General features: G+C 41.7%; 1 protein-coding gene across 2 annotated transcripts in view; it reads right to left on the bottom strand.

Annotated features, from left to right (window-relative positions):
• Positions 1-265: 265 nt before the first annotated feature.
• The window catches only part of PKD2 (polycystin 2, transient receptor potential cation channel), a 32237-nt gene continuing 20512 nt past the window's right edge, over positions 266-11990 (bottom strand). The window contains exons 10-15 of one of the 2 annotated variants that reach the window (XM_074588746.1): positions 9803-9901; positions 8974-9095; positions 8026-8143; positions 7609-7772; positions 6673-6820; positions 266-5670 (exon numbers count right to left, since the gene is read on the bottom strand). In XM_074588746.1, the coding sequence (XP_074444847.1) occupies positions 5437-5670; positions 6673-6820; positions 7609-7772; positions 8026-8143; positions 8974-9095; positions 9803-9901 (885 nt within the window). In that variant the 3' untranslated portion in view covers positions 266-5436. The remainder of the gene's footprint in view (positions 5671-6672; positions 6821-7608; positions 7773-8025; positions 8144-8973; positions 9096-9802; positions 9902-11990) is intronic. The other variant, XM_074588748.1, reaches the window with a different exon arrangement.

Genomic DNA, 11990 nt, shown 5'->3' with positions numbered 1-11990 from the left:
TTAAACAAATTCTAGCTCTATAACAGTTTAATATTGTTGATCTGTTTTGCGCGAGTAGTCTTTCAATGAACATTTAGTCCCTGGAAATATCTGCTAATCTATTTTTTACTCATTGCAAGGCTTTGCAAATGGGTGAATTCACTGGTCTAAATTTTTGTCAAAATGTCACCAGCAAAACTGTGGCTGATGCAAATTGTCACCATCAGTCCTTTGGCAATCTAAGTATTGCGTTTATTACTAATAACTTCTTGAGAGCCACACAAACCCAGCGTACCCCCCGAGTCTCAAAAAACTTCTTGCTTTCTTCCTAGCATCCAACTGCTGGTAGGCCTGCTCCAAAACACCTGAACACCTGGCTGCAGGAGAGCTGCTCTCACATCAAGTCCAAGTTCAGTCTGTTACAGAAGGCACAAGTCTGCTACCTTCAGGCCTGCTTTTGCTTCCTGGGATGCAGTTTCAGTCTCCCCAAGTATTTCTTAAAGGAGAAGCAAAGCAGAGGAGCTGCCAGAAATCTCCTGTCCGAGGAAAACTTGCTTGTGATCCCACTGCTGTTTTAGCATTCCTGACACTTAAGCATCAACATGCTTACACCAGTCCTTTGAACCAAGCCGTGACCGGCTGAATTTGTGTGTTAACGCAACAGGGTGAGGTGACACATAGAAGAGAGACACAACTCTCTTGAATGTCGGCCTACCACACGAGCCACTGAGCAGTCCCTCTGCCTTTCCCTACCTGTTTTGCACGAGCAGTGCTTAAAGCCTGGAAGGACCGTTATGGCACAGAGGTACACAGACTTACCGTGAGATCAGAAATCCTCCAATGCATTCCTACGTTCCTGAAAACAGATCAGAACCCAAGCTGATACTTTTGTTAAGTTTCCACAAAGAGAAAAAAGTTTCTGACAGCTTTTTTTTTTTTTTTTGTATTTTGCCATTGTAGAAGACTGGTTTGTTTTGCAAACTATTTATTTTTCTTTGAAATGTATTTTCTGGAAGACACAGAGCATGAACTCATGTTTACACGGTGTATACAGCAGTAATGTTTTCTTCTATTTAGCACGCTTTAGTAAGTAATACTTCATCATTTATTTGCCAGCAATTGAGAGCTGATTTTTCCTCCAGCCTTCCACAGCGTCTCTCAGGTAAGACCAGGGCATAATCTGAGCTATTGCTAAAGAAAATTTTTAGCAAAACAGAAGACACCTGTGCTTCTGAATTAAATGTAGTTTGTGTGCAGAAAGGCAAGAATGGTTTGCGAGCATCAGAATTTCAGCAATTTGGTTCAGAAGAGAGACTTCTATGACTTAAGTGTCTCTGAAATGTTAGGCTCTCCCTTCCCTCCTGGACAGCAGTGCTGCTGACCCATCTTCCTGCCCCAATCACCTGTGTTTCTCAGGGGGCTCGGCGCTGCCCTGGGGCCCCCAGCAGGGCGAGAAATGCTGTATGGGGAAGGGCCAGGGACACAAACAGACTAAACTTCTCCTGAAGAGTGCCTGCAGAACGGACTCCAGAGAAGGACTCCTCCACCTCCAGTTGCCATCCTTTTCACTCACACTGCATGGTCTATATAAGCAGGGAACCAAAAAAAAGCCCCGTGGGGGCCTAAATACACAAGTAATAATTGCATGCAGACGTTCTATCATAACGTTAACTTTCTTTCCTTTTTCTCAATTTTTTGTTCTCATTTAGATTTACTGGAGAAGAGTATTTGAATACACAAGGCATCCAAGTGATGCCCGTGGGAGATAGAAGAACTATGTGATTCTTATTCCAAACACACATCTCAAACTGCACCTCCTTAAGAAATTTTCAGAAGTCAGCAACACTGCAACATATACACAGTGTTAAACAAAAAAGTTTCCCGCTTCCCCCACACTGTGACTTTTATAGCACCCTGACTAAAGGCTTAATATACATAATAAACTCCGCATGTATGCATTTCATTCAAGACTAAGACAGATTTACATTAAGCATTCAATTCTCATTACTATGGTATACTTTTGAGCCGGTGAGGCAGCTGCCCGGACAGAACTATGGGGCTTATATGCGAGCCTGGGATTTCTAAGGACCATTCAATCCTCCAGATGCTGTGGGATTCCCTGTATCAAAGGGAAAAAAAATAAAAGAGAACAGAGAAGTTAACTTAGACAGCAACTGTGAAGTAACAAAGGGACAGTGTTACTATCAGTGGGAGCTGCTACCTGAAATAGCAGAAAATAGGGCTGGGCATTTGCACAAATGCGAATGTGAAATAAAGTGTTAAAAAAAAAAGTACTGTTTGGGCAATGAAGCAGTAGGATCAGCCCAGTCCTCTCTGTTCATTTACACCCCGTACTCCTTTTTACATTGTTAGGTATTCTGAGAATAAGCTATGACATAGAAGTAACACACACAAATAAAATGTAGGATTCTTAATGTTCCGTTATAAACAAACTGAGTGTATGGCACAATGTTTGCTTTATAGATTATATAAAACGTTTATTAGGAAGTAAAGTGCTCAGTTTTACAGATCAATACATTCTTGATCATTGTAGACGACTTGCATAATTAATAGCTTCCTAATAACACCAAACACTGTACATTACTATGCAAAAACTTTATCTTTGTATTAAGTGACAAATGATGCTATAATCTAAAGTTGAAAAATGAAATAATAGAATGTTTGTAACATTTGTCAAGTGGCCATGCACTTACTGCAAGTCCCACTATCAGCACACACGGGTACCCCATGAAAACTTACTGCACTTCAAGATGAAGTTTGTTATTAAGTAACGACACGTTACAGAAATATACCTCAACAAAGACAGCTAGGAATGCAAATATTTTCATTTCCATAATAGTCATATACTACAAATAAAAGATGAACCGCACGACTGAATTTACATTTTGCAAGACACATTTTTACAGGAAACCTATTTAAAAACCATACTCGTAGGTTCAGTTTTGCTTTCGTTCCCCTCAGGAAGGCCCTGCCTCACCGATAAACGACCACTGGATCACTCCTGCATGCTCTCCAGCCCGCGCTGCCATAAACCTCGGAGGGCCACATACTTTACAGGCCGCAGGCACAAGCCTTAACACAAGGTATTCTTAGGAAGGTTCCAGCTGACTGCCGGACAACTCACCTTGGGTCATTTGGCCACAGTCATCGATTTGAAGTAGCCAATTATTTAAATACCATCTTTGCATTTAGGGTCCCTTGAGCCTAGAAACCCAACACCAATTACATGTTACACATGTGTAATTAGTTAGCATGCCTCAAAGTTTACACTGTAAATCATGTCACATACCAACACACTACACATTTTGGCTATGAATATAAAGACAAGGCTATGCATATTTAAATTGCTTTGTATTGCATTTTCTATTTTCCTTGCACACCAGCTGGCCACGTGTACAGCTTGTGGTTTTTTTGGTTGGTTTGTTCGTTTAAAGTCAGAAATGCCAGTTCAACACAGAAAAGCTTTCCTCAGGAAGGTTTCTAAGGTCCAAAAACTTTTCAATCAAGGCAAGACAGAGCTTAGCCCCAGTGTCTTGTTTCACACAAATGCCCTAACCACTGTGCTACGCGCTGTTTTGGGAAGTTGATGGGGTCTCTTGTGAAAGAGCATGAATTTCTTTCTAGTACAGGACAAAATAACCCACAGAGAGAAAAAAATACTTCCCAAGAATCACAACCTGTTTTCCCACATCATTCTGTTCTCGAGCCAAAGGTACTAAGAAGTTCCAGTCTCCACGCTGAACTTCCTCCTGCTCTACCTTACGTTAATTAAGTTTCTGTGCATATGGTTTCTCATAAACTTAAAAACAGGGAAAGGCACGTAGTCCGTTTAGTTTTAGCAAGGCATTCTGAGTCACTGTACATCCAGGCAACGGAGTTGTAAGAACACAGGCAAAACGTAAGCTTTGCCTAAGCAGTACTACCACAAGAAAAGGTGCTGACCCCTGGCAATCACTGCTTTTTGAAACAAAAAGCACCAACATAACACATACACACTACTTATATTTTGTTAAGTAGGCGTTTTCCCCTCTATATACCCTGCTAATAGCTAAGATCTGTTTGATTATGTAGCTTTCCATTTTCCTCTACACCAGCTCTTAAGTCGTTAAATACAAGACAACTTCAGGCAAAAAGCACAATTGACAACCTCTCTCCTAAACCAGCATTCCACATCCACAAACACGTTGCGAGGCAAAACTGCAAATACTATGCCTCAATGCTTTCTATAGGAAACCAATGTAATTTCAGCATTGCATCTCCTTTCAAAAACAAAGCTTCTATGACATGGAAAGCAGAGGAAATGAAATACTAAAAACCAGTGATTACACTGCAAACACCTTTCCGAAGGAATTACATGTTTTACCTCAGCAGAAAAGCATATGTAGAAATATACCTAATAATTTTACGAGCAGTTCTGTTAAATGTAAAACCAGACTACATAGTTGAGATGTGATTAGAGCTTGATAGAGTACGAGACTGGATTTTCACAACTGTCAGCAACTTCTCTGCCCTCTTCCCTTTCACATCCAAGGAACAGATAGCGTTTTTCAATTCTGTGTGCTTTTAAAGAATACATTTTCTGCAAAGTAACCATATTTACCTAAGAACCTGTGGAATGTTTATCCCAGGAACACTCAGATCATGAAAACATAATATTAAAAACGGGCACTTTGCAACAAAGCTCAAAATGATTATGTTAGTTGGGTGAGAAGAGGCAGTTCTCAAATACTATTTCTGAAATGCTAATGAAATGCAAAGCCACATAATGTGTACAGTTTCTATTGTGGAATAATGTGATTTACAGCTGTACAAACTAAGTGCACTTTCTACTGTTTAAAGAAACATAGTATTTCTCAAAAACAGGAAAAAAGAATGTTTTAAGTTAATTAAAACGTTTGTACACTAAGAATAACTCAGAAAAACAGGTAGAAACTTGAAGTATATCAAAGTGCTGTTTTCTTTGAAAAAGTCAGCTGTTATAATGAATGAGACAATAAGTTTGTATGCCATCTTATTTTTTAAGTTGCTTTTAAAAGCATTTAAAAATCATATTTTCCAACAGAAAGCAGAAAACGCACAGCCTTTCATTTGAGCGTTTTAGCTGCGGCACATTGTTTGTCTGAAGGTTGCTGCCCTTTGTTAAAGCGTTCTCCATAACACACATATGGAACCAAATTCTGTCCAGGCAGGTTTTGTCACACCTGGTTTCCATTCTGCATTTTCATTTCCAAGGCTGACATTCTCACTGTTGGTAACTTGAATGTGACACATGGCTTAAATAAGTCTGAAAATGCCTTATGAAGAGAATGTTTACTTTTGCCCACCAGTGAAAATTGTCCTCAGCGATCTGATCGGGATGATCACCTCATACCGGCAAACCATATTTACTGGCTTAATACTGCCCTGAAATATTTAGAATCACCTACAAAGTCAATTCTACACATGGATGTTATTCCCCCCATTTCCTCCTCCCCCCTCAATACCATCTGACTGGGAGGAAGATGGCCGAGAGTTCCTCGAACGAGGCTGGCCGTTCAGTCCAAGTGGTGTTCCCAAACGATGGCTCATTTGGGATGCCGTATCATCCGATTCCCATCGCTCCAACTCCTCTCGCACAAGTCGCTCCATTTGTTCCCTGTGGATTTCATTGTCACGACCCAGTCTTTCATCCTAAACAGATTAAAGGACAGAAGCTGGAAGCGCAGCTTCCCAATGGCAGTCTAAGCAAAACCCTATACAAACACAGGAAATTGTTATGCCACTTAAGTATTTCCATAGGCTAATGAAGAAACACAGCTACTGCAGTAGTGTTGTTTTTTCCCGTGATGTAACGCCCAGGTTGCCACCTTCACTTATCAAACACAATCTGTACTACAGTTTCTGGTATTTAAAACCCACGTCCAGAAATGTAAAATATACTAAGGACAGCACGCCCACAAGGAAGCCCCATCTGAAGAATCAAGCAGAATTATTGGCTGTAACAACACCATACCTGTGACAGGGCATCTGCAAATCTAACCTACATAACCCACCAAGACAGTCCACCTTGCCCAACCCTTAACAGCCCTGTTCGGCATCTTCTCGCTCCATCAGGAAGTTGACAGAAGTAACACATTTGTCCAGCTGGTCACTTCCAAAGGACCCTCAAGAAAGAGAAGGTGGGAGGGGAGGCAACAGAAGCTAGATAACCCTGGTGACAGAAGTTATCTGCTTCCACCCGCCACACACAATCCCGGAAGCAACATGGGAGAAGAGCAGGCCGCGTGGGCTTGCTGGGCTGGATCCCCCAGACTCTAACAGACTAGTCCATAAAAAGCTTTGTATTAATCCCAACAGACACCAAGGGACGAATGAGACGCTTCAGCTGCTTCAACTACCGAACACCACTGCTGTGCAGTTCAGGGGTTTAAATGGTGCTCTTTTGCCTCAGCGTGACACAGGCCTGCTCTAAGATGGGTTGTCATATTGAGATTTACATCATGTCCCTAACATTTCATGTTTTAAATTTCATGTTTTCCTTATACAAAACTGAAGTCACTTGGCCACTGCCAAAGCACCCACCTCATCTTTACCACCACTTCCTCAACCCTCCCAAGCCAAGCAGTAGAAGAAGTGTCAACAGTAAGCAAGCCATGCAGGTTGTCACCAGACAGGAGAGGGTGGGTTTCTTACCTCTGTCACCCCATCTAACAGTCTTCCCAACACATCTCTCCTTTTCAGTTTGGCTCTCTCCATCGCTTCAAGCTTCACAATAACTGCATCAATCTTGGAGACAATACTGCCGATAGAATGCTCCATGCGATCGACCCGCCTCATAAGCCTGAGGGCAACAAGCATGAGCTTCAGTGACTCTGACATTTCCGAGTCAGTATCATTCTAGCGTGTCAACACACAGAGCAGATAAGGATGAGACAGCACTTTAATTCAAGCACTCATCTGACTTTCCACAGATAAGTCCTACTCTCCAGGAAGGGACAAGGTACACAAGACCAAGAAGATAACACAGGGGTAAAACAGATGGGGAAAAAAAAGCATGTACTCCACTCTCTTTTCCCTGCTTTTAGGGCATCCTCATCAAAATTCACTGGTTCTAGTTACTCAAATTCTTCATTCAGCTAGTGTTGCTGTAATTAATTAATATGGAAATCTATCATTTTAGACAAAATACATGCTTGCAAGTACCTTAGTCTTATTTAAAAAACAGCTGAAGTTCTCACTGAACCTAAAACAACCTCAAGGTTTTACTACTAAAAAAAGAAAAAACATGGAAAAGTCTCCTGGTATTATTGTAGCATGATTATTTTCTCTGTCTTTTCAATGATTGAGTTTTAAGGATATGGTTTGGGGGTTTTTTTGAAAAAAAAAAATAATTTTTTTTTTTTCCTCCTGATTCCCATAATCCTCTCTAAAGTATTTCCAGTTCAGGCATTACTTGAAAGATACTAAAAGGAGAGACTTAAGCACCTTAAAAACATAACACTTTTTATGAATAATTTGCTAATAATAATAATTTGAGTTATAGAAGAGACTACTATATAACTGAAATAAGAAAACCCAGGGCGGGGGAAGACACCACCGTGCAGATTTATCCCCCCAGGATAAACTTACACTTGGAACTCTTCATAGGAAACCCCACTAGAGCTGCTGCCCCTCCTCCTGGAACTGTGTCCGCTGTCTTCATCCTCATCCTCCTCGGAGTCATCCAAGCTTCGGGGGAAGCTGCGGCTGCTCAGAGGACGTGGCAGAGAACTCCTATCCAGATCCAGATCCTCCTTTGTGAAAACACAAGCCACAGACAGAGATGATGTAAAGACTTTCACCTGTACACGGGGATGGGAGCATCAAGGTCTAAGACCTCCTGCCCTTCATCAGCTCCCCCTTGCCTTTTTACAGTTCTGCTCAGGCAGCCAGGGATGAGAGAAAATGTGAAAGGAAACAAGTGGATTCTTGTGGGGCAGCAAACCAGCACAGGGAGAAGGCTGGCAGATTGTGCTGGTGGCATACCACTCCTAATGCTAAGCTCACCCTCTCTTTCTCCAGGTCATCTCTCATCTGCTGATGTTCATGCTCTGTCAATTCCTGGTCCCCATCCTGGTCATATTTAGTAAATATTGCTTCAATCTCTGCATCCGTGTGCCCCTTCCTGAAAAGGCAGTAAAAACAGTTCCCTTAGTTTCCATTTTTCAAATGCTGAATGAACTTCAAGTATTAGAAAAACACTTCACCCTGAAGAGACTTTCATCCCCAAGCCAAGGACACAACTGATCCCAGTGCTGCCTATGAATTCACAACATTGACAACAAAAAGCTCAGCCCTCACCTTTTACTAGTTAAGAGCAAAAATCTCCCCCAGACTGCACCCTGCTCCTTCACAACCACCCCTTTTATCCCTCCTTGATTTGTTCCCTTTCCTTGGACTCCTGCCTGTTCACAAACTCCTGCAGTGGCTCCGATAGAAACACTACCATTTCCTCAAAGGCCTTAGACCTCTGCTTCCTCAAGACTCTTTCTCCCCCACAACAAAGCAACTCAAGAAGGCTGGGCCCCAGAGCACCAAATCCTTGCTCCGGTGTGGGATGCCACCCCACTGCAGTGACACCAGCCATAGTGCAGACTCCAGGTGCCAGAGCTCAGCAGACCTCCTTAGCTAAGGCTTCTCTGCCGTCTCAAACTGACCATTCTTTTCCCACTCTTCTCTTTTCTTCCACGGTCCCATACGACAGTTTGAATTTTCCTTTGTGCAATATGCAAAGATTGTTTACCTGCACACATCTGTTTGTTTCCATAAACCTCCCACCAGATACAGGAAAAGCACGTGCTTTGTTACCCACTAACCAAAAGGACTCTGTTTTCTTTTTTTCACTAGTGTATTCTTGCCAGCCACACGACAGAAGCACGAGAAACCTGCCTCAAAGACTTAATATCACTTGTCTCTGGGGATACCATCTAAGGTAAGAAGTAACAGCTTCCTTACCCTTTCAGATCTTGCCGGAGTTCATCAAAATTTAGTTTTCCCCCACCCTGCCTCAGACTTTCTGAAATGTCATCGACAGTAGTTTTTTTCAATTTAAGTTTGATCATGGCTTTGTTGTAGCCCTAAAGGAAAAAGTGAAATTTTGTGTTTTACTTGTCATGAAATGTTAACACTTTATGTCCAATAACTTTTTTGATTACAAAAATCAGCTAGTGTACACTATCATTCAGGGAGTTCCAAAAGCCATGCAAGAATCTGTCTTTTCCTCCAGTTTATCCATATTTTATTTCAGCATTTAAATGAGCAACACACAAATACCTTTGCAGTTAGAGGTCAGGCTTTCATCATTCAATTTGCACTGCAGGTCAGCAGGAATGGAGTATTTTGGCCCAATAAGACACCTTTGGCAGTTACTGCCAGGTAAGTGACAGTTTCAAATAATGCTGACAAAACAGGTACAACTTTCTGGCTCCCAACACATTATCCAAGACTTGCCTCATCTTATTGCCCGAAACGAAGTAATTCTGAATTCTGTGACCAAACCAAACAGCACTTTTGCTTCAGCAGTTCAATATTTCTGTATGTACCGAGACAGACAAATCCTCTGTCGTATTCAGTAGGCTGATCATTCAATACAAAGTCTCAGTGACTAAAATACGCTGCGACGGAAAGTTTCCATTCATTTAATTTACACTCAGCTCAGATTCATTTATTTTAATTAAGAGACATTTTCAACAGCTGCTGCCAGCTTTACTTTGTACAGTTTATACAGCGTTTTACGTTCAGATGTGAGGAATGAGATGTCAAACAAACAAAACGTTTCCTTTACCTTTCTGATAAGGTCAGACAGCTCCATTTCTGCCTTCTGTTGTGCCATATCCGATTTGACTTCAGAGTATGTATCGTTGATAATGGCCAAAAACATGTTCTGTTCATGAGAGAAACGAAAAAGCCCACTTGAAAATTCCAAAAAGTCTGAGCCCTACTACTCCTATGACCTTCATGTGCAGACCTACACCTGAATATTTTAAAAAGGGCCAGGAGAAAACGGTGGGCTGTTTAAAAAGCACCAACATTAAGACCTTGAGATGTTGAAATATGATGCACTGCAGCATAACAACTTTTAATCAAGGCTACCAGTTACTAACATGACTGGATAATTGCTTTCCAGAGAGGGTTCATGCCTACACACAGCAGTGGCAATAAACCACGTCTGTTTAATGTTTTATGTTGAAGTTTGGCCTTCTACCTGCCAGGCCAAACTTACAAAGATAACAACTGTGAATTAATCTAAGGAACACAGCTGGCAACAAAAATGCCTGAGGAATCAAGTTAACTATTCATCCTGTAATAAAAAGCACAAGCACAAGGTTCTTACATAGTTACAGCTCTGCTTGCATTTCACGCTAAATTAAAAAAAACAAAAAAGCTTAAAATCAGACACTTGGCATGCAGGCCACCAACTCTGAGAAAAGTTTGGTCACTTGTTCAGACAAAAGAGGAAAAATTGGTCTCACTAACCCCATGCCAAGCATGTAATTTACTTGAGCCATGCTGTTATTACTGAAAAGGTCCTGCTGAACGTGGAGAAAACATGACTGAATTGCAAGCTGGTCATTCAAGTTCAAAAAGAATTACTCAATTTGCTGGTGTCCTGGTTTGAGGTAAAACGGAACCAACTTTCTGTCCAGCAATTTTACTTCTTGTCTAGGCCTCTTCTAACTCTCTGAAATTAACAGCATGTTGTGTCAAAAACGGTTCATTCGCAGAGTGATAAGACCAATATTTACAGTTTGTGCCAAGGAATGTTATGCAGAGAGGCTCTTGCTTATACTTATTGCTATAACAACCAGGGTCAGCTAATTTTGTTATTTGCCCCGTTGGAGGGTCAGAAACAGAAAAGCATAGAAGGGTTCCACCTGCAGGGAGGAGTGGATAGGACAGGTGACCCAGAACTGACCAACAGGGTATTCCATCCCATCTGCCCCATGCTCAGTATAAAAGCTGAGCAATCAAAGGGTCAACTCTTTTTTCTTCAGTGTCTGACGTCTGAGGAAGACCCCGTCTGTTCATCTGCCTTTGATCCCGATCTGTGTGTTCCTGACTCCCGCTGTGGAATCCAGTTCCCACCCATCACCGAGTCCAGTCTGGGACTTAACCAGTGCCTGCTGGTGACGTCATCCCGGAAGCTTAGTACAGTTTTGTATATCATTTTCCTTTTTATTTTATTATTAATATTTCATTAAAGTAGTTTAGTTTCTTCTAAACTTGTAAATCTCTCTCTCCTCCTCCTCTCCATGTACAAGAGGTTGGGGGGAGCATCTGTCGCCAGCCATTGGGCAATTTGGCCAAAACCACAACAACTGGCATGTTCGATATGTCACTCATGCAGAAAGGCAATGTTAACCTCTATTTCCTCACGGACTTAAAAAAAAATGCTTTAGGACAACAATCTTCCAATGCTGTATCTTCATGCATTCTTGCCCGACACCAGAGAACCAAGAAGTAACTTGACTACTGTCTGTTTTGCTTTCAGCTGCGCAACGTTAAGAGTTGGTGCTTCCTGCCCATCTTCTCTAACTTAGTTTCCAGGTCTCAGACTGATCTCAACAGCAACATTTCATTCCAGCCACATGACAGGATGTGCAGATATTAATAAGCACACAAATTATAACGAGTATTTTGGATAACCTGCTGTGCCTTCATACTCCAGTGCTTTCTGGTAACCCTTAGGAAAAAAATATTTCTTCCCCTTGCGGGACACCAGCCTCTGCTCCTCTGGATTTTGTGAGGTGCTTCAAAACCCGCTTCATGTGCTTCTTTGGCCAGAGTGACCCATATGTTATTTTCCGATTGACCACCGGTCTCTCTCACTGAACACTTCAGATTCTCTGCTTCCTTACTAGCGAACAGCCAAGACAAAGTCTTCTCCCACAGATAATATCTGTATGCCATTTCTCCTCATCTCAAAGAATAATAAAAAGCCTCATTAAGTACAAGGGTCATTAAATAACTAA

This window comes from Larus michahellis, chromosome 5, assembly GCF_964199755.1.
Source record: "Larus michahellis chromosome 5, bLarMic1.1, whole genome shotgun sequence".
Taxonomy (NCBI): Eukaryota; Metazoa; Chordata; class Aves; order Charadriiformes; family Laridae; genus Larus; species Larus michahellis.
Note: the sequence above shows the minus strand (reverse complement) of the source record. Positions and strands in the feature narration are given on the sequence as shown.